General features: G+C 51.2%; 1 protein-coding gene across 2 annotated transcripts in view; it reads right to left on the minus strand.

The window, feature by feature from the left end:
* Window positions 1–22,276, minus strand: part of SMARCC1 (SWI/SNF related, matrix associated, actin dependent regulator of chromatin subfamily c member 1) — a 67,493-nt gene that overhangs the window by 34,066 nt on the left and 11,151 nt on the right. For both annotated transcript variants that reach the window (XM_063163607.1, XM_063163516.1), the window contains exons 4-19: window positions 21,225–21,306; window positions 20,266–20,358; window positions 18,972–19,041; window positions 17,643–17,712; window positions 16,356–16,431; window positions 14,991–15,116; window positions 14,518–14,636; window positions 13,859–13,983; window positions 13,149–13,208; window positions 12,492–12,529; window positions 11,101–11,222; window positions 10,061–10,132; window positions 6,474–6,587; window positions 5,583–5,736; window positions 4,815–4,928; window positions 3,052–3,111 (exon numbers count right to left, since the gene is read on the minus strand). In XM_063163607.1, coding sequence (XP_063019677.1) covers window positions 3,052–3,111; window positions 4,815–4,928; window positions 5,583–5,736; window positions 6,474–6,587; window positions 10,061–10,132; window positions 11,101–11,222; window positions 12,492–12,529; window positions 13,149–13,208; window positions 13,859–13,983; window positions 14,518–14,636; window positions 14,991–15,116; window positions 16,356–16,431; window positions 17,643–17,712; window positions 18,972–19,041; window positions 20,266–20,358; window positions 21,225–21,306 — 1,495 coding nt within the window. The remainder of the gene's footprint in view (window positions 1–3,051; window positions 3,112–4,814; window positions 4,929–5,582; window positions 5,737–6,473; window positions 6,588–10,060; window positions 10,133–11,100; window positions 11,223–12,491; window positions 12,530–13,148; window positions 13,209–13,858; window positions 13,984–14,517; window positions 14,637–14,990; window positions 15,117–16,355; window positions 16,432–17,642; window positions 17,713–18,971; window positions 19,042–20,265; window positions 20,359–21,224; window positions 21,307–22,276) is intronic.

Below are 22,276 nucleotides of genomic sequence, written 5' to 3' on the forward strand. Positions count from 1 at the left end.
AGAAATCTCAAACTTCCAGACTGACTGAACTCTCAGAGAGGGAGGGAGAGCTTGGAGCTGGATCTGCCATACGTCCTGAGGAGAACACGCCCAAGGTGGGAGAGCAGAGCACATAGGGACACAACGTTCCTGTGCTGGGGTCTCAGCAGCTTCCAGGGACAAGAGGAAGATCCAAACTGAGCCACCAGCCTGGTGCTCAGAGTTCCTCCATCTGGGAAGGGCCCAGAACACACACCAACTTCTGTGGAACACCAGGACCAGGCTGGAGAAGACTTGGAGCTACCTGGAATAGTGGAAAGTGTCCCTGCCCATGGCAGGGGTGGGGTGGGATGGGCTCTAACGTCCCTTCCAAACACACTGCTGTCTCCAGAGCAGCTCTGAAGTGGTTTAGTATTTGTTCAGCTAAAACAGAAGCTCTGAGAATTCCTCAAGGACAAAATATTGACCTGCACGGGGCCCTCAGGCACGTTGCGGCTGCAGAGGGTCAGCTGAGGTCAGGAAAATGTTTGCAAAAATGCTCCTGTTTGCAAAGACGTGGAAGCAAACTGGCTACAAGGACAGATAATTCAATCCAAAGGCATCAGAGATCCACCATGGATCAAACTGGAGGGACATGCCCAAGCTGCCTCAGCGGCAGCACTTCCCAGTGTGATTTAAGCTCAAACCTGGCTCAAGTTCCTCTCTCCCAGCCAGGTCTCAGTGCTTAACTAGGGTGGAAGAGGAAAACCCCCAGGTTGTCTCCAGAAAGCCTCTGGCTCGCTGCTCCTTCCCTCCCAGCAGCAGGTGGGGTCAGCTGGGACACCCAGCTGGGTGGGGAGAACACCCAGGAGCTGCTGAAGACCCCGAGCAGCACCAGGAGGGGTTGGAGAGCTCCAGGAGAGCCCTGGGCTTGGGAATGACCTGGGACAGGCTGCACTGGCCAGCCTGCTCCCCAGCAGGGAATCACCATCCCCAAGCCCTGCTGAGCCCTTCTCCTGCCCCTGGGGCCTCCAAGGGCTTGAGCAGAGGACAGACCACTCAGCTCAGTCACACTCAAGGGAGATATTTATTCTCTGCTCAGCCCTTATTTCCTTTTCCCCGATTTCACCTCTGGGCTCTCAGTCCCCATCTCCATTTTTAACCCCACTGGCACACAGAGATCAGCTCTGCTTCTCAACCCCCAAATTTCTGCTTTCTGCTCCTCCTCCTTCCCCGTCTGTTGTTTTCCTGCCAGACAAACCCTCGCTCGCAATAAATGTCCTTCCTAAAAATAGCTGAAAATGCATTTAACTCTGCCTGAGCCGTGGGGACACGGACAGGGCTGTGCAGGGAGGCTGCTTTGGGGAGGAAAACTCTATTTCCTCCCCCAAATTATTCAGTCAACAGGCAGAAGGCCAATAATTATATTTCAGATACGATTTATTATTTGGAACTTCGCTGCCTATCTATTTGCCCAAAGCTACCCTGAGGATTTAATTGGACTGAGCTGGCTTGTTACAGCAGAATTACTTATGCTTGAACTGATATACTCTTTACTGATTTATTCATGGAGCAAGTCCATGAAAAAGGAGGAACAAAAACATTATTAATTTAAACTCATTAAACAGAATTGCAATCTCAAGGTTTAGGGGGGTTTTGGTTTGTTTTAAACACAGGATATGTCACTGGATTATTTCACTGGGCTATAGCATGAAGTGTATGACCATAAGCTAAAAACATACAAACCAATGAATTTTAAATAACAGTACTATTAATATTAGATATTTAAATTATATACTTAAATAAATAAAAAAGGAAAGAAGTCAGTATATCAAGGCATTAGCCTTGTTTCTCCTTACAAGAATGCCATGGAAAACAGCTGTTTACACCCTATAAGCAAAATTTTTCCACGTGCCAATAGAAAAGTATTGGCTAAACAGTGAATATCAACCTAAAATAAATAGAGAAAAAGGGGAGATTTTGGCTGTTTGATGACCACACTCCATATGTGTGAAGACTGAATCACAGCTGCTCATTTGGCACTGACACAGGTCCATCCTCCAGGCTTTTCCCCAGGAAATTAACTTTTCAATGGGTTTATTGACACATGGGAAGACAAAAAAGCTGTAACAACCAGGCAATTGCAGTTTGCTCTGAGCTCTGCAAATAAGACCCAACAAAAACAGAGCCCCAAACTAGAATTCTCAGAACTCTGAATTACCTTAAAAGAAAGAAACCAGCCATGCAGCCTCTACATCAGGAAAATGTTCCTGTGAAAGCAAAGCTGGGGAGAAGATATTTTCTTTGCAGAAGTGGCAGCACTTTAAATTATTTCAGGCCACTGAGATTGTTCTTGTGCTGAAGCAGAGAGAAACTGCCCTGATGTGAGAGCCCAGAACCCTCTGCAGCTCCTCGGAGGGTTCCAGCCCCACTGCAGTTCCAGAGATCCACCCATCCCCATGTGCTCCAGAGCTTCCCTGGAAGCCACCTGGGGACACCAGCCTGCACCATAAGGCACCTCATGGAGTCATCTCAGGATTTTTTTTTTGGTAGAGTTCCAGAAAAAGCTCAAAGAACACCCCAAGTTGGGCTACAGGAAAACAAGGAGGAGACAGATGGGATGAAGGAGCTACCGAAGAACTTCCCTTCTCCGTGGCCTCAACTGTTTCCCAACCACTTCAGCTTCCAAAATGAGCTGTTTCCCTGAGCTATGGCATAGCTTGGAAATCAAAACTCCCAAGTATTTATCTGAGGGCCAGGCAAACCTTTACCTGAATTATTTACCACTATTTGAATTAGTGACATCAATTCACACTGTCAGTGAGTCCTGCTGAATGAAAGCATCTCTCTGCACTGCAAAACCTGTTCTTGACTTATACAAAATTCTTAAATGCTTCATTCTGGCTTGCAGGTCCACGTTTGAAGCAAACCTCAGACACAGGCAGCCCCTCTCTCACAGAGATGATCCTGCCATCTCTTTTTGGTAGCAACACTCTTGTAGCCACAATGGCAGTCATTCTTTAACTCCAAAAAATGCACATGTGGATTTTTAAAGCCTGATCTACCCCTCCTGGCTGGGCCTCATGAACTCACCTCCAACAGCAGCAGTGTCTCCTGCTCTGTCCATTCTCTGCCAGCACTTGCACCTTTGCTCTACAAAAGACAGGAGGGAAAAAAAAGCAGGTGAAACACAGGATCTCTTTCACAAAACCTTATAGAAGAAAACACTGAGGAGGAAAGGGGAAGAAGCTGTGGTTTGATCCACCCAAACCTCCCCCTCCAGCTGCTCACCCCATTCAGGGGTCCATGATTTACTCCTCAGGGAAGGCACAGCTGGGTTTACACACCCCAACTTCCACTACACCTTCTGAGCTAAAGCAAAGGGATCTGCACCCTCCTCTCCCAGTGATCTGTGCCTGCACACATAGCACAGAGGGTTTTCCTGAATAATAAACCCCCCCTGAGTGCTGGAGGCAGAGTGGGCTGGGCACAATGTGGGCTGGTCCAAAATAAGTGAATTTATCTCCAAGTTCATCAGTAACTCAGTAGAGAAATAACAACTCTGTACAGGGGGGTGAGCTATGTGAGAAGGGAGAGTAACTCCAGCAGGATCATCTGCTCCAAGGGCTGCTGCTCCCAAATCTGCAGCTCCTAATAAACTGCTCAGCCTGGATAAAAGTTCTAAACTCATGGTGGAGCCTCCCCTCCCGTGACACCCTGACCCAGCACAAAAGCAGCTCAGGACCTGCTCCCAAGGAACACCAGCACCACTGGATGGCTCTGTGCTAGACTGAGAGGAAGAGGCTATTTAGGATAATAAATGTTATCTCCAGATGCATTTCAAACAGCTCATTAACCCACACAGAACATTAATCAATGTGAGTCACCCAACTGCTGCTCTCCACAAAGCCCCAGCACACAGAAACCAAACAGGGCAATCAGCCAACAAACCTGCTCCAGTTCACAGCCCCTGTAAACAGAGCCAGAGCCCACAACCACCAACAGATTTATCAATTTGGAGAGCATTTATACCTCCCCTAACATGTGAGACAGTCAATCCATAAAATGTGAGATGGACCAACCTTACAAAAAATACCTCGAGAACTGGTTTGGGTTTGTGGGGTTTCTAAAGGATGGTGTGAAATGGTAAACAGCGTTTAAATAGTTATTTTTTTAGGTTTAAACAGTGATCTCTGAGGACAATGAACCAATGGCATGGAATTAGCCTGATGCCACCCATGAGGGGCATTGCCCAGCTCTGGAGAGTTCCAGTTCCCACTGGAGGCTGTGCTGAGGCATTCCCACAGCATCTCCAGGGACATTCCCACCCTGGCATTCCCACAGCACCTCCAGGGACACACAGGGAGCAGGGAAAAGCAGGAGGCTGTGGAATCAACACCCCACTGCACTGATGTCCCCCAAGTTTCATTATCCTGTGTGACACCCTGCAATGACAGTGCCCAAACACCCCCTGCAACTCCCCCAGGACACCCAAGCAGTGGGCACTGGGGTCCCCGAGTGTCACCCTGGGAACCAGGAGAGGCAGAGATCCTGCTGGAAGCTCTCTGTGTCCCAAATCCTTGGGTGGCTTGCTGCTGCTGAGCCATTCCAGCAGGACATGCAGGGACACAGTGAGCTTGGCATCCGAGGCTGGCAGCGTGCACTGCTCTGGGATGCTGTCCATGGCTTTATTCCCATGAAATCAGAATCCAGCACAACCTCCCACCATAGTGTCCTGCACAGGGACGGGAGACATCCAAACCAGGAGTGGAGGAGCAACACAAGTCACCTCAGGGACAGAGTGGGGGACACCTGAGGGACAACAAAGCTCACGGGGAGCTGGAGGGGACACTTGCCTTGGCCAGAGTCTTTTTGGAGTAGATGTCAGTGCGAAGGCCAAAGTTCTGCAGGTCAGTTGGCTTCTCCTTGTTTTTCTCAGGGAAGCTCAGCATCTGCTGGGCAGCTGGAACCTGGGAACAAACATTACAGGGGAGAAGGGCAGCAACTGAAAGCTATCCAGGGTTTCCAGACCAATACCCCACAGAACATGGACTGGCAGAGAAGCTGAACACAAGCCCAAGACACTGAAACAATGTCTGAGCAATGTGGGAGTGGTTCTGCACAGAACTGCCCCAGATGCTGGGCCCAGCTGGCAGCAAGGGGACATTTCCCCAGATGTCCAGCAAAGGTACATTGTCCCCAGCTGGGCAGATAGGAAGGGGACATTTCCCCAGCTGCTCAGACAGGAAGGGGGACACTTCCCAGCTGTCAGACAAGGGACATTTCCCAGGTATTCAGCAAGGGGACACTTCCCAGCTGTCAGACAAGGGACATTTCCCAGGTATTCAGCAAGGGGACACTTCCCAGCTGTCAGACAAGGGACATTTCCCAGGTATTCAGCAAGGGGACACTTCCCAGCTGTCAGACAAGGGACATTTCCTAGCTGCTTGAGCAGCAAGAGACATTTCTCAGCTGTCAGACAAGGAACGCTCCCCAGCTGCCCAGCAAAGGGACACTTCCCCCAGCTGGGCAGGAAGGGGGACAGTCCCCAGCTGTCAGGGGACATTTCCCAGCGGGGCACAGCCCTGCTGCCAGGGCAGCCCCAGCCCCAGCCCCAGGCTCACCTGCGGGGTGCGGATGTGCAGCGGCATCAGCCCCGAGGGGGTGTCGGCCAGCACGTTGAAGTGGGGGGTCGGGGGGGGCCCCATGGCCATGGGGCGGCTCTCGGGGTCCACCTGGTAATTGATGAGCCCCCACTGCTCCAGGAAGGCGTGGACCCTGAGAGAAACAGCACAGATCCAGCCTTTGCCGCCAAACGTTTGCTCGTGCTTCGTGTGGGAGGGGACAAAGGATGGAGCTGATATTGCTGGATCAAATCAAGACCCAGGAGCTCCTCTAGTCCTTCCTTAATCCCAAAGAGCAAAACAAATCCCAGAGCAGGAGCTCTGTGCACACCTAAGTGTGTGCAGTGTGATGGATAAACCAAAGCCTGACTGTGTCCAGTTCTGCGCAACAAAGAAAGACCCTGAGGGGCTGGAGTGCGTCCAGGGAATGGAGCTGGGGAGGGGCTGCAGAATCCCTGAGGGAGCTGGGAAGGGGCTGAGCCTGGAGAAGAGGAGGCTCAGGGGGCCCCTGTGGCTCAGCACAGCTCCTGACAGGAGGGCACAGCCAGGGGGAAAGGGCTATGCTCCCAGGGCACAGGGACAGGAGGAGAGGGAACGGCCTCAGGCTGGGCCAGGGCAGCAGCTTGGACAGCAGCAGGAATTTCCCCAGGGAAAGGGTGCTCAGGGTTAGGGCTGCCCGGGGAGGTGACCTAGAAGTGCCCAAGGAAGGCCTGCATGTGGCACTCAGGGCAGTGCTGGGCACAGGGCATGGGCTGGCCTCAATCTTTGGAGAACTTTTCCACCCTCAGTTATTCCACAATGCTGCTGATGCCTGGAAATGCCCAGAAGCTGCAGGCCCCAAAGACCCAGACCCCAAAGGTTCCCAAAGGTCCCCAGAGGGCAGGCTGTCACCTCATGACAGCACAGACATCCCCGGTGAGGTTCCTCCTGCAGGCAGTGCTGGTCAGGTACTCCTGCGGGTTCAGCCGGTACGTGTCGATCATGAAGTTCCTGTAGGCCAGGTATCTGCAACACAACAGCCACAGCTGTGTCCCCCAGCTCCTCCACAGCTCAGGGCAGCCATTTCAACACTCACACCCTCAAACACCCATCTCTGACCAGGAAACACCAGCAGATCTCTTTCATTGGTACAATTTCAGAATCAACACCAAAACCAATGGTAAAGTGGAATTCACACTCTCACACTCTTCCAGACTGCTTCACTCTGGATTTTCCCCTGTGTTTGGATCAGCAGCACATGGAAACATGTTGAAATTGTAAATCACACAATTATCTGTTGCAGCTTGGTCACTGAGCAAATATCCCCACAAGAGAATAGAAGCTGCAGGATGAAAATAAAGGTGTCTGGTCTTCACACAGGAACAGGATAAATAATCCTGCTGCATCCCTGTGTGAAGGAAAAAAGCTGCACAGAAAAGCAGAAGTGGATGGAACACTGCTGTGGCTGCATGTGGAGTTTTTAATGGATGAAGGGATGAGGCAGAAAAGGCTGGAGAACAGCAACATGGAGAAGAAAAAACCTTTGAAAAGCAGAGGACAAGAGCCCAGAGCCAGCACAGCTGGGAACGGCTGGAGCAGAAACAATCCCTCAGAGGTTCCCCCATTTCAGTAAGATTCTGGAATATACTGATGCTTCCTAGTATAAATTATCCTGAATAACCTGCCATAAAATTATTGATAGCCCTGCTCTTTAGAGGGAACAAACCCCATCTGCCACAGACAGGCTGGCACCATCCAGGCTGGATGGGGCTTGGAGCAAGCTGGACTATGGAAGGTGCCCCTGCCCATGGCAGGCAGGTGCAGTGAGATGGGCTTTAAGGTCCTTTTGTACCCAAATTATTGCAGGGTTCTGTTTAGTGAGTATCCAATGCAAAGCTGTGTTTAAAACAGTGGTTTTAAAGCAGATTTCTGCCTTTGGAAAATTCCAGGGGGGAATGTTTCACATGCAGTGTGTGAAGCAGCTGGGAACCAAAAATATAAATCATCCAGGCAAGGCCTGAGCAGGCAGATGCTGCAAGCACATGTCCCTGCCAAAATCCCACATCTTCCTCCTGACCAGATCATATGTGCAACTGGCTGGAAGAAAATTGCTGGAGTAGGTGTTTGGCTCCATGTGGGATGCTTGGGAGGCAGGAAACAAAAAGGAGCTTCTTCCACAGAGGAACACTGAGAACATTCCTGAATGCTCTGGGGAGGAGGGGAAGAACCTGCCCAGAACAGGTCTGGGCTGCAGGAATTAGTATTGATTAGCAAAGGTCACATCAGGAGGAGGAGAGAGAAGCACGAGACAGAAACATCCCCAGGTTGGTTCTGAAGGGAGATGGTTCTGAGCCAGGAGCCATCAGCTAAACCGTGGCAGCAGTGAGAGCTCCAGCAGGATTTATCTGAATCCCCTTCCAGCCAGGGCCACCCCAGGCACTGCTGTCACAAGGATGAACCTGAGTGAGCTCCTCCAGCACGGTGTTCTGGCCTGAACATTCAGCTGAGGCTCCATTCAGGGGGGTGTTCCTCTTTTATCCCAAAAGAAAACACATCCAGGACCATGCGCTGCTCCTACAACCCCACAATGGCCCCACAACCAGACCTCCAGGGTGACAGGAGGACTGGCAGGAGTGCCCAGGCTGCTCCCATAGCAGGCAGAGAGCAGGGGCAGCCCAGGGAGGAGCAGCAGGGGCACTGACTGTGATGCCAGCTGCAGGAGGGCACCTGGGCCTGCAGTGACAACCAGGAGAGGAACATTCCTTCCCCACTGCAGCTGCCTGCTGCCTCTCACTCTGAGAAACCCCCAAACTGCAAAAGCTGCTGGAACAGAGGCAGTGCTGGATGAGCCTTGGAACAAACCCATTTTGGAATGGCAGGAGTGGAACAAGAGGATCTTCACAGCCCCTTGTCCCCAAGCCCTGCTGGGGCTCTGGGCTCCAGCTGTGCTTCCCCTGCACTCCCACATGCAGAGAAGCTGGGAGGGCAGAGCAAGGACTGGGAATCCTTGGGGGTGCCAGGAGCCTCAGGGGTGTCTGAGCCAAGCTCCTGCTCAAACCAGGAATTGTCACCAGGTTCCTTAGGGCTTTGTCCAGGCAGGCTCCAAGGAGCAGCAATCCCAACTTCCCAGTGCCTTGCCTTGTTCAGAGCTCAGAACTCCCCTTGTCTCCAGCCAGAAGCTGCTGTTCCATGCCAGCCTGAGCTGTTTCTGCCCTGGCACAGGCCCAGGGACCTCCTGGGGCAGAGCACAAACACCACCAGGGCCCCAGCAGAAAGGACAGTCCCTAATTCCTGTTTCCTTATCAGACCCAAAGCACCACAGACCAACAGCCACACCTCAGATGGGAGATTCCAGCACAAGGACAACTCTGCAAGGATTGCAACCTCTGCAGGGCTGGAGCCAGGCTGGGAGAGCTGGAGAGGAGAAGGCTCCAGGGAGAGCTCAGAGCCCCTGGCAGGGCCTGAAGGGCTCCAGGAGAGCTGGAGAGGGACTGGGGACAAGGATGGAGGGACAGGACACAGGGAATGGCTCCCAGTGCCAGAGGGCAGGGATGGATGGGAGACTGGGAATTCCTAGCTGGGATGGAATTCCCAGAGCAGCCGTGGCTGCCCCTGGATCCCTGGCAGTGCCCAGGGCCAGGCTGGACAGGACTGGGAGCACCTGGGACAGTGGGAGGTGTCCCTGCCATGGCAGGGGTGGCACTGGGTGTTTTTTAAGATCCCTTCCAGCCCAAACCATCCTGGAATCCCATGGAATGCTGTGTATGAGCAATGAAGGGCCCAGGTGACATCAGGACAATGAGGGGATACCTCAAACACTTCCTGTAGTCCTTGATTGAAAAATCACCTTCTAAAATGCCCAAAAGCTGCTTTGGAGCCAAGGCAAGATCTGACACCAGGACAAAGTGACCCCAGCCAGGCCAGTCCCACTGCCCACACTGGCCAGCACACACTGGTGTCCAAATCCAGGATTTTTTGGTGTGAAATCTCAGGTTTAGGATCATTTTAATAGAAACAAGCATATTGTTCAAAAGCCTTTGAACATCTTTCCTTTATCCATGGCCTTTCAAGATCACTCTGAACAACCAAACTCAAACCAGAGAATTCACTCCACAGCCTGAGACAGGATCTACAACACACAGAAACGCAGAAACAGAGCATGGCATGAGGAGAGAGGGAGGAATAAGCAGGATTGTTCCACTTTTACCCTTTCATGACATTTTAACATGACTTTGGAAGTGATCACATCTTGTACCACACAGACTTGAAGAATTTGTTCCAGTATTACCAGGGGGAAAGTAGTTTTATTTTACCTGGATAACCAGTGGTAAATACCACTTTGATGTTTAAACTTTTATCTCTACCACCACAATGAACAAACACTGTCAGTGGCTCTGTCCCTACAGGAAGTATCAGGCTCACACACACCCAGCTGTGGCCACAGGATTTATGGGATGGGAAGCTCCTTTATCCTGCCCACATTCCCAGGTTTCACTCACATTTCTGGAGTCTTGGACTTGTTTTTCCCATTGAAGAATTCTGGAAGCGCTCGACGCTCAATGACGTGGATGCTGCAACAGAAGTTCAGTGTCAGACCCTGAAACAGCCTTGACTCCAAGGATTTCAGGCTGCCACAAGTGCCCTCCCTCTAGAATCCCCGACTTCTCCTCAAACTCAACTTCTGAAGCAAAACAAAAAAGGCTTTCAGGAGTAGAGATAAACACAGAATGGTCAGACAAGGACTAGAGAAGAGAGAAAGGAATAAAGGTGAGAATTGGAGGAAAATCAACATATGCAAAACCTGTCTGAAATCCTCTTCCTCAATCCCAGTCCCTGAGAAGGGCCAGAAAGATTTCAGCACAAAGTATGGGAACCAGACCTAAACAAGAGTCACTTCCTTCAGCTCCCAGGCTGATTGGTGAGAAAACAGAACCAAGTGAAGCCTGCCTGTGGAATCCTCTGAATCCTTACCCCTCAGGGGAATCCCAGGGCCTTGCCTTGGAACAATTTCCCACAGAGTTTTCCCCACCTAGGCTGAAGAAGATTTCCCCATGGAGTCTTGCACACCACCATGAACCACTCCAGTTCCTTTCCCCATATGTCCCAAATTCTGGTGGTTTCTCCTTTCCCTGTCCCCTCATTGGCTGTAGCACCCCTGGTTGCCAGCCCTGCCTTCCCTGTAGGGCAATGCCACCCCCATGTGTGCCCACACTGAACCCTTTGTGCCACCCCTGTGCCCTCCCACACCTAACCTTGTGCACAGCACATGGCCAGCTCTTTTGTCCCTGATTTCCCTTGGCTGTGCTGAAATAAACCCTGCTGGAACTGACCCTACAAAAGGCACAAAAGGCCCTGCTGCCTCTCCCCACTGAGCTGGCCACGGTGGGTGTGGTGTGTGCACTCAATGCCTCCCCAGCAGCCTTTCCACAGGAGATCTCACTGGGGAACAGGATCCAGACACCAGCCACCATCCCATGGACCCTCCCTGGCCCAGGGCCCCTCACCATCCCATGGACCCCCCTGGCCCAGGGCCCCTCACCAGTTGTAGTCGAACCAGGAGGCGTAGCTGGGGATGATGATGTGGTTGGTCTGCTCGGTGACATTGTCCTCTCCTGTGTCCAGGGAGCGGCTCTGGTCACCCTTGTTGGGGTCCTCGTCCTCCTGGGGCACAGGGGACACAGTAGGATGAGGGACAGGGGTCCCTGAGCCGACAGACATTCTCTGACACCCCCATGAGCAGGGACAGCAGCACAGGGGTCCCACAGACACTCTGTGACACCCCCATGAGCAGGGACAGCAGCACAGGGGTCCCACAGACACTCTGTGACACCCCCATGAGCAGGGACAGCAGCACAGGGGTCCCACAGACACTCTGTGACACCCCCATGAGCAGGGACAGCAGCACAGGGTCCCACAGACACTCTGTGACACCCCCATGAGCAGGGACAGCAGCACAGGGTCCCTGAGCCCACATTCTGTGACACCCCCACGAGGAGCAGGGACAGCTTTGGGCCCCCTCCACTGACCCTCCTGTGAACAGCTGTTGTTCTGCAACTCAAGTTCCAACTGCTGAGCCCCAGTGATGATGAGGAGGGCACAGAGGAGGCAGCAAAACAGGGTCAGGACGCGACAAGAACTGTACAAAACACCTCAGGTGTTGATTGAGTGGCATTAAAAATAGCCAAGTGCCACAGGCAGAGCCTGAGGAGTCACTGATATCAATAATGGATCGTTATCTGCGATCAGATCTTTATCCGAGCTCCCCCAAAGACAACAAGGTATCACTCTGAACACATTCAGGGATCTGACATCTGTTAAAAATAGTGCCTGGCATGCCACAAATGCAATTCAATACAGAAACTACCCCTGCAGCTCTACTGAAATGATCCGGGAGCCAAGGCAGGGTTTAGATTTAATGCTAAAACCAAAAAACAAAGCAAAACCTCTCTCTGAAAAATGCTTCTTGGAAAATACTCAGCATCTGTCTCCTCATTCTCCTTTCTGATACACCAGATTTAAAAATACCAAGTCATCCACAGAACCTGGAGAGCTCTATAATAACAAACCCTCCATCCTGTCAGTCACTGATTTGATCTTAATCTCATAGATCATTGGAAAATGAGTTCAGGTGAAGTTACTGAAGGTCAGACTAAGATATTGACAGGACACAGGGAACGACTTCAAAGAGAAAGAGGGCAGGGTTGGGTACTGGAGGAATTGTTCCTGGTGAGGGGCCAGGATGGAAATCCCAGAGCAGCTGTGGCTGTCCCTGGTCCCTGGCAGTGTCCCAGGCCAGGCTGGACAGGGGAAGGTGTCCCTGCCATGGCAGGGCTGGCACTGGGTGCTTTCCAAGGTCCCTTCCAGCCCAAACCATCTGGGACTGTACAATCTCAGTTGTTATCACATTCAGGAAGCAGCAGGTGCTGTTACCTTTCCTCCAGTCGCCACTGTCTCCTCATCCTGCTCATCTGAAAGGTAAAAACATTGAGAATTACACCAATAACCTCATTTAAATGCTCAGGAGCCTTTCCAGCAACACAACTGTTTAACTGGAAAGGACATTTAATTTCTTTGGGAAGGAAAGGGAAGGGAGGAGGGAAACAAAGTGGATCCCACATCACTAAAGCAATTACACCTTTACCTATCCCAGACCAGGGAACAGGTAAGAATACAGAGGAAGGATAATTAGACTTTCTCAACACTTCAGAATCCACAATTAATTACTTCCTTTCCCAGTGTCTTAGATGACTTTTGTTTAATAAGATATGGGATACAAGTCTGTATCTCATGTCAAGGCTCAGCAAAGCTCATGGAACCTGTTTTTTACCCAGATTCCCTGTAAAAAAAAATAATTCTGCTAGAAAAGAGCTTGTATGTCATGTTAAAAAAATAAAAGTAACAGTAGCCTATGAGGGAACAGCCTTGCAGTGAAGAGCTGGTACACTGGAACATGCATTTGTATGAAATATGAATTAATTCAACAAAACAGCAGAAGTAGAGATTGCTTTTTAAATGAAGAGATTTAGAAATATTTAAGATATATGCTAAAATATTGGCTGGAAGCAGGATTGAGGGTGAGGGCTTTACCCAGGTCTGCCACAGTTCCTCCTTTGACGGGCGTGTTCTCACTGTCCTTCTTTGGGTTCACTGCAAGAACAGAGGGGTGAGAGAGCAGCAGAGCTGCAGCCTGGCCCCACTCCTGGGCCCTGCCTGCAGTTCAGGAGGTCACAGCAGCACAAGGGCCCGTTTGTCCCATTGCCCTGCACTCCCAGCTCCTCACAGCCCTGCCCGACACACAGCAGGGCTCCAGTGCACATCCAAGCATCACCCAAACAGAGAGACTCCCAAATTATTGCTGCCAGGGATGCTGAAGGAATTCTTTTTCCCAGAATTATTACTGCCCACACTGCCCAACACTGCCCTGAAAAGGACTAAAAGCACTTGACACTAGCACATTTTCCACTCATTTAACATCCTTCTTCTGGGGGCTTGGCAGGGAAATACTTTGCTCCAGAAAACTCCATTTCCCCCAGCACGAGCCAGTGAAAGGAAACATTTCAGCAGATTGTTGCAGATCTATTTTTAAAAGTGTCTTTTATAAACGTAGTTTTGTATTTTAAAAGGCCAAAAGGAGGTGACACAGCTGCCCTTTTCAGCTGTTACATGCCTGACTAGATAAATTTATGGGCAGAGATCCATGGCCACGGAGTATTCGAAGATTTGACAAAATATAGACACAATTTTAATGCAGTTTCATTTCTAACATTCAAAGAGCCCCAAGTGTTCCCACATTTTACCATTTTTGGGAAGTACCACTTCCTCTATGTTGGGCACTGGGGTGGGATCCTCCATGTCCTTGGTGAGATCCTCCTGCTCATCCTCCTCCTTCTGCCCCCTCCTCTTGCCATAGAGAGCTGCTTGCCTGGAACAGAGCAGACACAGGGGCTGTGCCAGGTGCTCCTGGACAGGGGCTCAAACCCTCCTGAAACCACTCTGGGAACAGGGGCAGAACCAGCCCCATGTTTCCTCACAGACCCCAACTCGGGCTTTACACTTGGTAGGAGGAATTCAGATTATCAACTCATTCCTGATAAAGTTCCAGTTTTGTCTCAATAGAGCCCCACAGGTCCATAAACAACACCTGAATTTTTAGCTTTGAAGTGCTCTCCTCCATACCCACAAATAATACCCCATAGTTAGTAATTAAGTATTTAATTACTATTAAAAACTTCCTAATTGCTATTTAAGTAATAGTAATTAGGTTTTTATTTGGGTAAAATATTGGTAGAATAAGGAATTGCACAAACTGCCCAGGAATAATCCCTCAAGCCTATCCAGAAATAATTCCAGAATTCCAGGTCACAGAGCACTCCCCATAAGCATTTCCTGAATTTCTTCTCTCCCTCGTTTCATTTCACCTCAATTTCCAGGCCTCTGGACACCTGCAGACACTCACCCTTTCTTGCCTGTCTTTTTCCTGGACTCCACAGGAGTGGGGGGTGGAGAAGGGGAGTGTTTCCTCTTCCTTGTGCTGGCTGCTGCTTTCCTGTCCCTCCTCTCGGGGCTCCTCACGGGCTGGGAGGGAGCAGAGCTTTGAGTTACCCCCAAATTCTCCCACTGCAGGGCTGGAGGCTGCACCCTTCCTTAACCCACCCCAAAACAGGGTGCCACAGCTGCTCCGGGCACCCTGTGCCAGGGCCTGCCCACCCTCCCAGCCAGGAATTCCCAATTCCCAATCTCCCATCCATCCCTGCCCTCTGGCACTGGGAGCCATTCCCTGTGTCCTGTCCCTCCATCCCTGTCCCCAGTCCCTCTCCAGCTCTCCTGGAGCCCCTCCAGGCCCTGCCAGGGGCTCTGAGCTCTCCCTGGATCCCTCCCTTTCCCAGCTCTGTGCATGCAGAGCTAAAGGACACTGCTGTCCCCCCTCACCTCCTCATTCTTCATGGAGATCCTCTGGCGGAAGCTGACGGATTTCCTGTTCTCATCCACCTCATAATCCTCCTCATTCATCCACTCATTGAACACATCCGTGTCCAGAATCCACTTGGCATGAACCTGCACACAGGAGACAGGGACAGGCTGATGCTTTGGGGAGAAACAGCTCCATGGGAGACCTCCCAGGGTTAGGGACATTCCTGGAGCTTCACCAGGCCTGAATGTCCCAACCCCTCTGGTGTCACACACACTCCTGCAGTGTCCCAACCCCTCTGGTGTCACACACACTCCTGCAGTGTCCCAACCCCTCTGGTGTCACACACACTCCTGCAGTGTCCCAACCCCTCTGGTGTCACACACACAGTCCTGGAGTGTCCCAACCCCTCTGGTGTCACACACAGTCCTGGAGTGTCCCAACCCCTCTGGTGTCACACACACTCCTGCAGTGTCCCAACCCCTCTGGTTTCACACACACTCCTGCAGTGTCCCAACCCCTCTGGTTTCACACACACTCCTGCAGTGTCCCAACCCCTCTGGTGTCACACACACTCCTGCAGTGTCCCAATCCCTCTGGTGTCACACACACTCCTGGCAGTGGCACAGGGCAGGACCACAAAGGATGAACAGGACCCAGACCTCAACAGTCCCAGGACTCAACCTCTGTTCCTCAACCATTTTCAGTCCTCCAGGAGTGGGAGGTCGGTTCTGAGAGCTGGGTCAGCAGCTCTGGGTTACCAGTGCTCTTTGCATGCCGAAAATTGCCATCAAAACCTCCTAAATACACACAGCCCCTTGGCAGGTGTGCCACAAACACCAAATGTGAGCAAGAGTTGGCCGCTCCCTGGAGGGACAAAGCTAACTGTCAGGATTATAACATCCACCTTCAGAGAGTTTGGTTTACACAGCTGAGAAACCTTCTGGTGCTTTACAGTAATTTATTACTGATTTATTAATACTTCACACAATTCTGACTATTCCTAGTAAGGTTTATACCCCAAAATCCTGTTTTCCAATGAGTTACAGGTGCTGGAACAGACTGCAAAGTCCTTTCAGCCTGGGCTGCTGAGACTCCAGGAGCACACACAGAACATGGCCAGGGTAACACAGTGAGTGCAGAACAACCAGAGCAGGGCCAAAACAACTGCCCCAGCACAGGGATCCTGGGAAGGAATGAGCCACACTCACACACCGTCCAGGGCCTGAGCCACACTCACACACCTTCCAGGGCCTGAGGCACACTCACGCACCCTCCAGGGCCTGAGGCACACTCACGCACCCTCCAGGGCCTGAGGCACACTCACACACCCTCCAGGGCCTGAGGCACACTCACGCACCCTCCAGGGCCTGAGGCAGACTCACCTTCCAGGGTTTCTCAGGGATGGGAGCATCCTCGATTTCCGCCTCGATCTCGCTGGCATGGACCCAGGTGTCGTAGCTGGGGAGGGTCAGGAGAGAGCAGCTCAGGCACCAGGAATGGTTTTCCAGCAGCCCTGGCACGTGCAGCCCTCATTCCCACAGGGAACAATCCTGCTTTGTGCCACAGCACCAGGCACAGGGCACAGGCAGGGCCCCGGGGCATCCAATGCACGTTAAAAGTTAAAATCCTCTCAGTGAACCACTCCAGCTCCAAGTGCAAGTCTGGAGGGATGCAGGGGGTAAAGGCAGCTCTGAGTCACCCAACCAAACCCTGCCATTAACTTAATCCACTTCTCCCTGTTCTTGTGATTTCAAAGCAAGAGCTACTGGATTCCTGGAAGGGAGGAAGCTGCACCCTGCCCTAGAAACCTCTCGTTATTTATATTCACTCTTCCACATTATTCCCTCAAAAGTCTATTTATTAACAAACTGCAGTGAGGAACAGCAAAAGCCACAGTCCTTTGTAACCAACACCAGGTGCTGAGGAACAGGAAGGAGTCAGGTGCAAGGAAAGATGTGCACAAAGCATTCCTGGCTTTACACTGTTTTGTGCGTACCTGGTTTAAAAACACCAATACAAGCCTGACTACTGATAGAAATATAGAAATATTGAAAGGCTCTTCATCTGTATGAATAAAAACTTTCAGTGTGATTACTGTTTGCTGTCCTCCATTGAAAGCCCCATGTGAGACAGATCCTAGAAATTTGGTGTGTGAACAGATTTCAGTGGCCTGAAAAAGTTAATTAAATAGAAGTCAATACTGGGTTATCAATGCTTTGATTGATCTTCCATAGCCTGGGCTTAGAAACCAGTTATTGCAAATACAGTGAAGTTTCTATCAGCACACACATTGAATTTCAACATGTTCCAAGAGCACAGGGCAGGCTCCTCAAAGGATGCTTTAACAGTCACTTGCACCCGACTGAAGACAACCCTTAGAGTAAATCTCTTTGTCAGAGCACAGCCAGGTTCTCCCTTTAAAAGTTCTCCCTTTAAAATTTAAGGAAAGGCTCATTCCAGCTTTAAAATCATTTTCCAACCAGTTCCTTGTGAATCTGCAAAAGAATTCTTTTGCCAGCCTCACCCACCTGCCAGTGCCACAGATGGGTGTGGATACTGCAGTTTTACATCAATGGTTAATTCCTTTCAAGCTCTGCACATTGGGATAAAGACTTTTCCATCAACAAACAGTTAAAACTCAGGGTTTGCTTCCCCCCAGCCATCTTTACCTGTCTGGAAAAAAGCCCCAATGTACCAGCACCTGCTTGTCCTTTTTCATCACAGGTCTCAACCACTCATCTGCAAAGGGAACGAGATCCAGGTCAGATGTGGAGGGAGAAGCTCAATAATTCACTTTCCACAGTGAGTCAGAGGGAAGTCACTGCAAACCCTTCTGCTAAAGGGGGTCTGGGAAGGGACCTTAAAGCTCATCCCAATCCCCCCTGCCATGGCAGGGACACCTCCCACTGTCCCAGAGACACCTCCCACTGTCCCAGGTGCTCCAAGCCCTGTCCAGCCTGGCCTTGGGCACTGCCAGGGATCCAGGGGCAGCCACAGCTGCTCTGGGCACCTGTGCCAGGGCCTGCCCACCCTCTAGCCAGGGAACAATTCTTAATTCCCAACACCCCATCCATCCCTGCAGCTCTCAAGTACCAAACCCTGCAACCCAAACCCTGAGCACAGAGCCCAGAGAAGCACCACAGGAGAAACCCCAAGGATGTGAACCTGCATCTCCAATCCCTGCTGGAATTTTGGGCTGTGGGACCTGGGGCTCAGAGCCTGAGACACACAGAAGGCTGAGCCTGCTGCTGCCACAGGGACAGACACAAAACATCCCTGATCCCTGCAGGAATTTTGGGCTGCTCCCCAGTGTGACCTGGGGCTCAGAGCTCAGAGCCTGAGACACACACAGAAGGCTGAGCCTGCTGCTGCCACAGGGACAGACACAAACCATCCCTGATCCCTGCAAACTGCAGGGAGCACTTCCATCTAGTGGCCAGCACAGGCCAGGGAATGTGGGGAAGGGATTTCTTTATGTCTGTGCAACTTGGGCTTGAGGACAATGACCTCCCAGGTAATTAAATTTTATTTAAGATGAAAAGGGAAGAAATAGTTTTGGCTCTTTGCAGAAAGAGGCAGCAGTGAAATTGCTCTTTTTGGACCTTGCACTTCATGCAGGCAGAGTGAACTGTAACACAGCCAAGGCTCATGGAGGAGCTCTCCTTGCCCCCCACACAAGGGTTGTACCAGCATTCCCTACAGAATCCCTGGAGGGCCAGGAGCTCAGAATCAGGGAATTGCTGAGGCTGGAAAAGCCCTCCAAGATCAGAGTGCAGCCATTTTCAGCACTGCCCTGTGTCCCCAAGTGCCACAGAGCTCTGAAATCCCTCCAAGGCTGGGAGGAACTCCCCCAATATCCAGCCTAAAGCTCCCCAGGCACATTATCCACAATGCAGCAATGTCCCTCAGGAGCAGGCTGGGACCAGTCCTGGTGAACACTTCCACACTTCTCATGGCACTCATTACAAGAGGATTCCCACTGAAAAGCTGAACCTCACCATCATCCACTGAGGTAGGACTTGGATACACGTGGTGGGTGGCCTTGGATTTCTCTTCAGTGACTGTTCCCTGTGGGAAACACAGGAGAAACTGCATGAGAAACCCTCAGCACATCACCCCAAAAGGCAGATGGTGCTCAAAACTTACATCCCATAAACGTGTAAGGGATTGATTCAACAGCACAACGAGGGGCAAATCCCATCCCTGGATGGCAGCAGCAGGAACAGAACAGCATTGTGGGGTGGGATGTGGGACACTCTGGGATCAGGGGCTGAAGGGCAAGAGCTCCCACAGCTCAGGAAAGGACAGGGCAGCTCTGGAGGGAGCTGGAAAATAACAAAAATTGGAGCAGGGAGGACTTGGGACAGCAGGGAGCCACAGGCACTGGGTTGGGGTAGCAGGGAGATGACAGCAAGGGGTTAAAAAATGAAGATAACCAAGATGTGAGGAAGCAAAGCCAGTGACAAAATGAGAATTCAGAGGCAGAGCAAAGGAAAGCCCAAAAAGCAGAATTAGAGACAATTTCTGTTTTCATCTCCTCACATCCCTGCAGAGACAAAGCTGCTTTAAAAATCCCTTAAACCACTCATGGATACAGCGTGGAGCTCACTACAGACTTCCTTTATGAAAGGAAAATTGACTCATTCACTCTAATTTAAGCAATAACACCCATCCTGAATCAGCCAAATAATTAAGAGCAACTTGTGAAAATCTGCCCAAGTGAGGCTGAGACAATGGTTCATAATCACAACACAGGAAATACATTCAATCTGGAAAAGAAACTCTCTGGCTACAGCTGTGACTTGTCCTGACTCAAAAGCCACCAGACCATGCAGAGGTCACGTTCCAGGGTATGTCTCTGCAGACAAGTGAGAAGACTGTTTATGTTTTTAAAGATGAAGCCATTAATCTTGCTCAAGTCATCCTGGAATTATGAGGGAGGGTTCCCTGAGGCTGCCTGGGCTCTGCTCAGCACCAGCAATCAGAGTGAAGCAAAGCACAAACCAACAACCATGTCAGCTTCCTTCTGCTGTCCCACACATCTGGAACAGCTGCCTCACTCCCTGCTTCAGACCCAGTTTGGACAAACCTGTGCTGAGCAATAAACCAGCTGGGGCTGCCCCAGCTCACCCAGAGCCACCTGGCAGCAGGTCCACGAGTGCTTTTAGAGCACAGCCAGGGCTCAGTCTCCATGGCAGGGTACAAACCATTCCCCCACTCCCCAAGGGAGCTGTGCTGCTGCTGCTGTGCGCTCAGGCAGGGCTGGGTGCAGCTGTGCTGTGTGACACTCACCTGGTGACGCTTGACAATGTCCTTCAGCTTGTTGGCCAGCTTCAGCTCCATGTCAGGAATGAGGTAGATGGTTGGTCTGCTCAGACAGTTGTTCTGGGAGAGAAGAGGAGGTGGAACAAGGAATTAGGGGGTGATCTGTGGCAAAAATTCAGAATATTCCTATAAAATCCCCAGTGTTAGAACTCCAGTAGAACCCAGAGCAGGGGGTGACTCAGGTCAGTGATCCCAGCTCCAGGAACCCTGGGACAGGGACATTCCCTTCTCACAGCCCCCCAACAAAGCCCTGCCCAGGTTTTTATCATGCACTGAAACCACTGTATGTGGGCAAGGGTTTTTTGTAGTGGGAATATTGTTGTGCTCTGCTGTTCTTCCTGTTTCCATTGCTAATGGACACCTGAAAGTTATGTTTTGAATACATCATACACTGAACTTGGCTTCACAGTTTGAAAAAAAAATCACACATCATTGCCATGCAGCAGTTAAAAAAACTAAACTTCAAATGAGACTCCACAGACCTGCTTAAGGGTACAGATAACTGGTTTCACAAAGTGAGAGTAAAATGGATCCTAACCTGAAAAAGGCCAGTTCAGATCAAACTGGAAGTCAGCCCTGGAATGGGTACAGGAGGGTTACTGAGCCCCAGGGGTGTCACCTCCACAGGGACATGGGGACACCTGGGGTGTTTGCTCTTTCCTTAGAAGAGGTTTTCCTCACATAAATAAATAAAATAAAAACCTCTGCATATCCATAAAAGGCCAGTGGAAATATTCTGCATTTTTCAAGTGAAAATGTGGAATTGTGGCTGAGCTGGGTGGGAGAGGGAGGGGAGGGTCCCCCATTGCTATAGAGGGCCAGGGTGAAGTCCTGCCCTGAGTGCCCCGGGAGTGGTTCCTGCCCTGGGCTGGGTTTCTCCTGCCCCAGGCTGGGTCTCTCCTGCCCTGGGCTGGGTCTCATCTTGCCTGCACCAGTGTCTTCTCAATGGTCATGAACATCTCCACGTTGCGGTCCATCCGCGAGGGATTCTGCAGGTCAAACCTCCTCCTGTCGAGGGAAATGATTCACAAATATTAACTGCACACCCCCAGCTGCCAGCAGTCCAGAACCTTCCCTGCTCCACACAAACTCTGGATCGTGGCAGGGGTGCCAGGACACTCCAGCACAGCCACAACTATTTCTGCTGCGCTTGGCACCCTCAGTGCCAAGAAAACCACCATGAACCACATCGAGAAATGCAGCTGATTTGTGAGATGTTCAGGGAGAAAAAGGAAGGTTGACAGTGTCCACCAGACCCTGCAGCAGGGCCGTGCATTCCACCACAGTCACAGGGGGCAACTGAACACACAACCACCATGGATTTCAACATCAGATGAGAGAATTCATGGATGAGCCCTCATGGTTCTCTTACTTCTGGCTGCCCCATCCAGCAGTCCTGCAGTCCAGAGAAGCAGCAATTCCTGTGCCTGGTGTGAGAACAAACCACCCTCCAGGGCACAGGCAGCTAATAACCCATGGCAGCATTGTATCACCACCTTTACTGGACCCTGGTGCTCTAATTTTGTTATTCCACAGACAAATCATCACAATTATTGCAATGCCAATGGAGATCCGTCCATCAGAAATGGGGGAGGACACAACACCTGAAAAATCCTCCTGGGAAGCAGCAGGGGAGCCCCCAGATTCCCTGAGCTGTGCCCTGAACATGTCTGGAACTCACAGATGGGCCAACCCAAATGAGGGATTGGGGTGGTGACCCCAGAGCCTGAGCTTGGACAACCCCAGCCCCAGAGCAGCCCCAGCCCCAAAACAGCCCCAGCAGCTGCAGGGAGTGCCACAGCCCAGCTGGGGCTGAGCCCTCAGGATCCAGCCTGCCCCAGAGCTTCAGCACCTCAGGATCCAGCCTGTCCCAGAGCTCCAGCAGGTGCTGAACCCTCAGGATCCAGCCTTAGGAGCTCTTAGGAGGTGCTGAATCAGGATCCAGCCTGTCCCAAAGCTCCAGGAGGTGCCAAAGCCC

This window comes from Melospiza melodia, chromosome 1 (assembly GCF_035770615.1).
Source record: "Melospiza melodia melodia isolate bMelMel2 chromosome 1, bMelMel2.pri, whole genome shotgun sequence".
NCBI lineage: Eukaryota > Metazoa > Chordata > Aves > Passeriformes > Passerellidae > Melospiza > Melospiza melodia.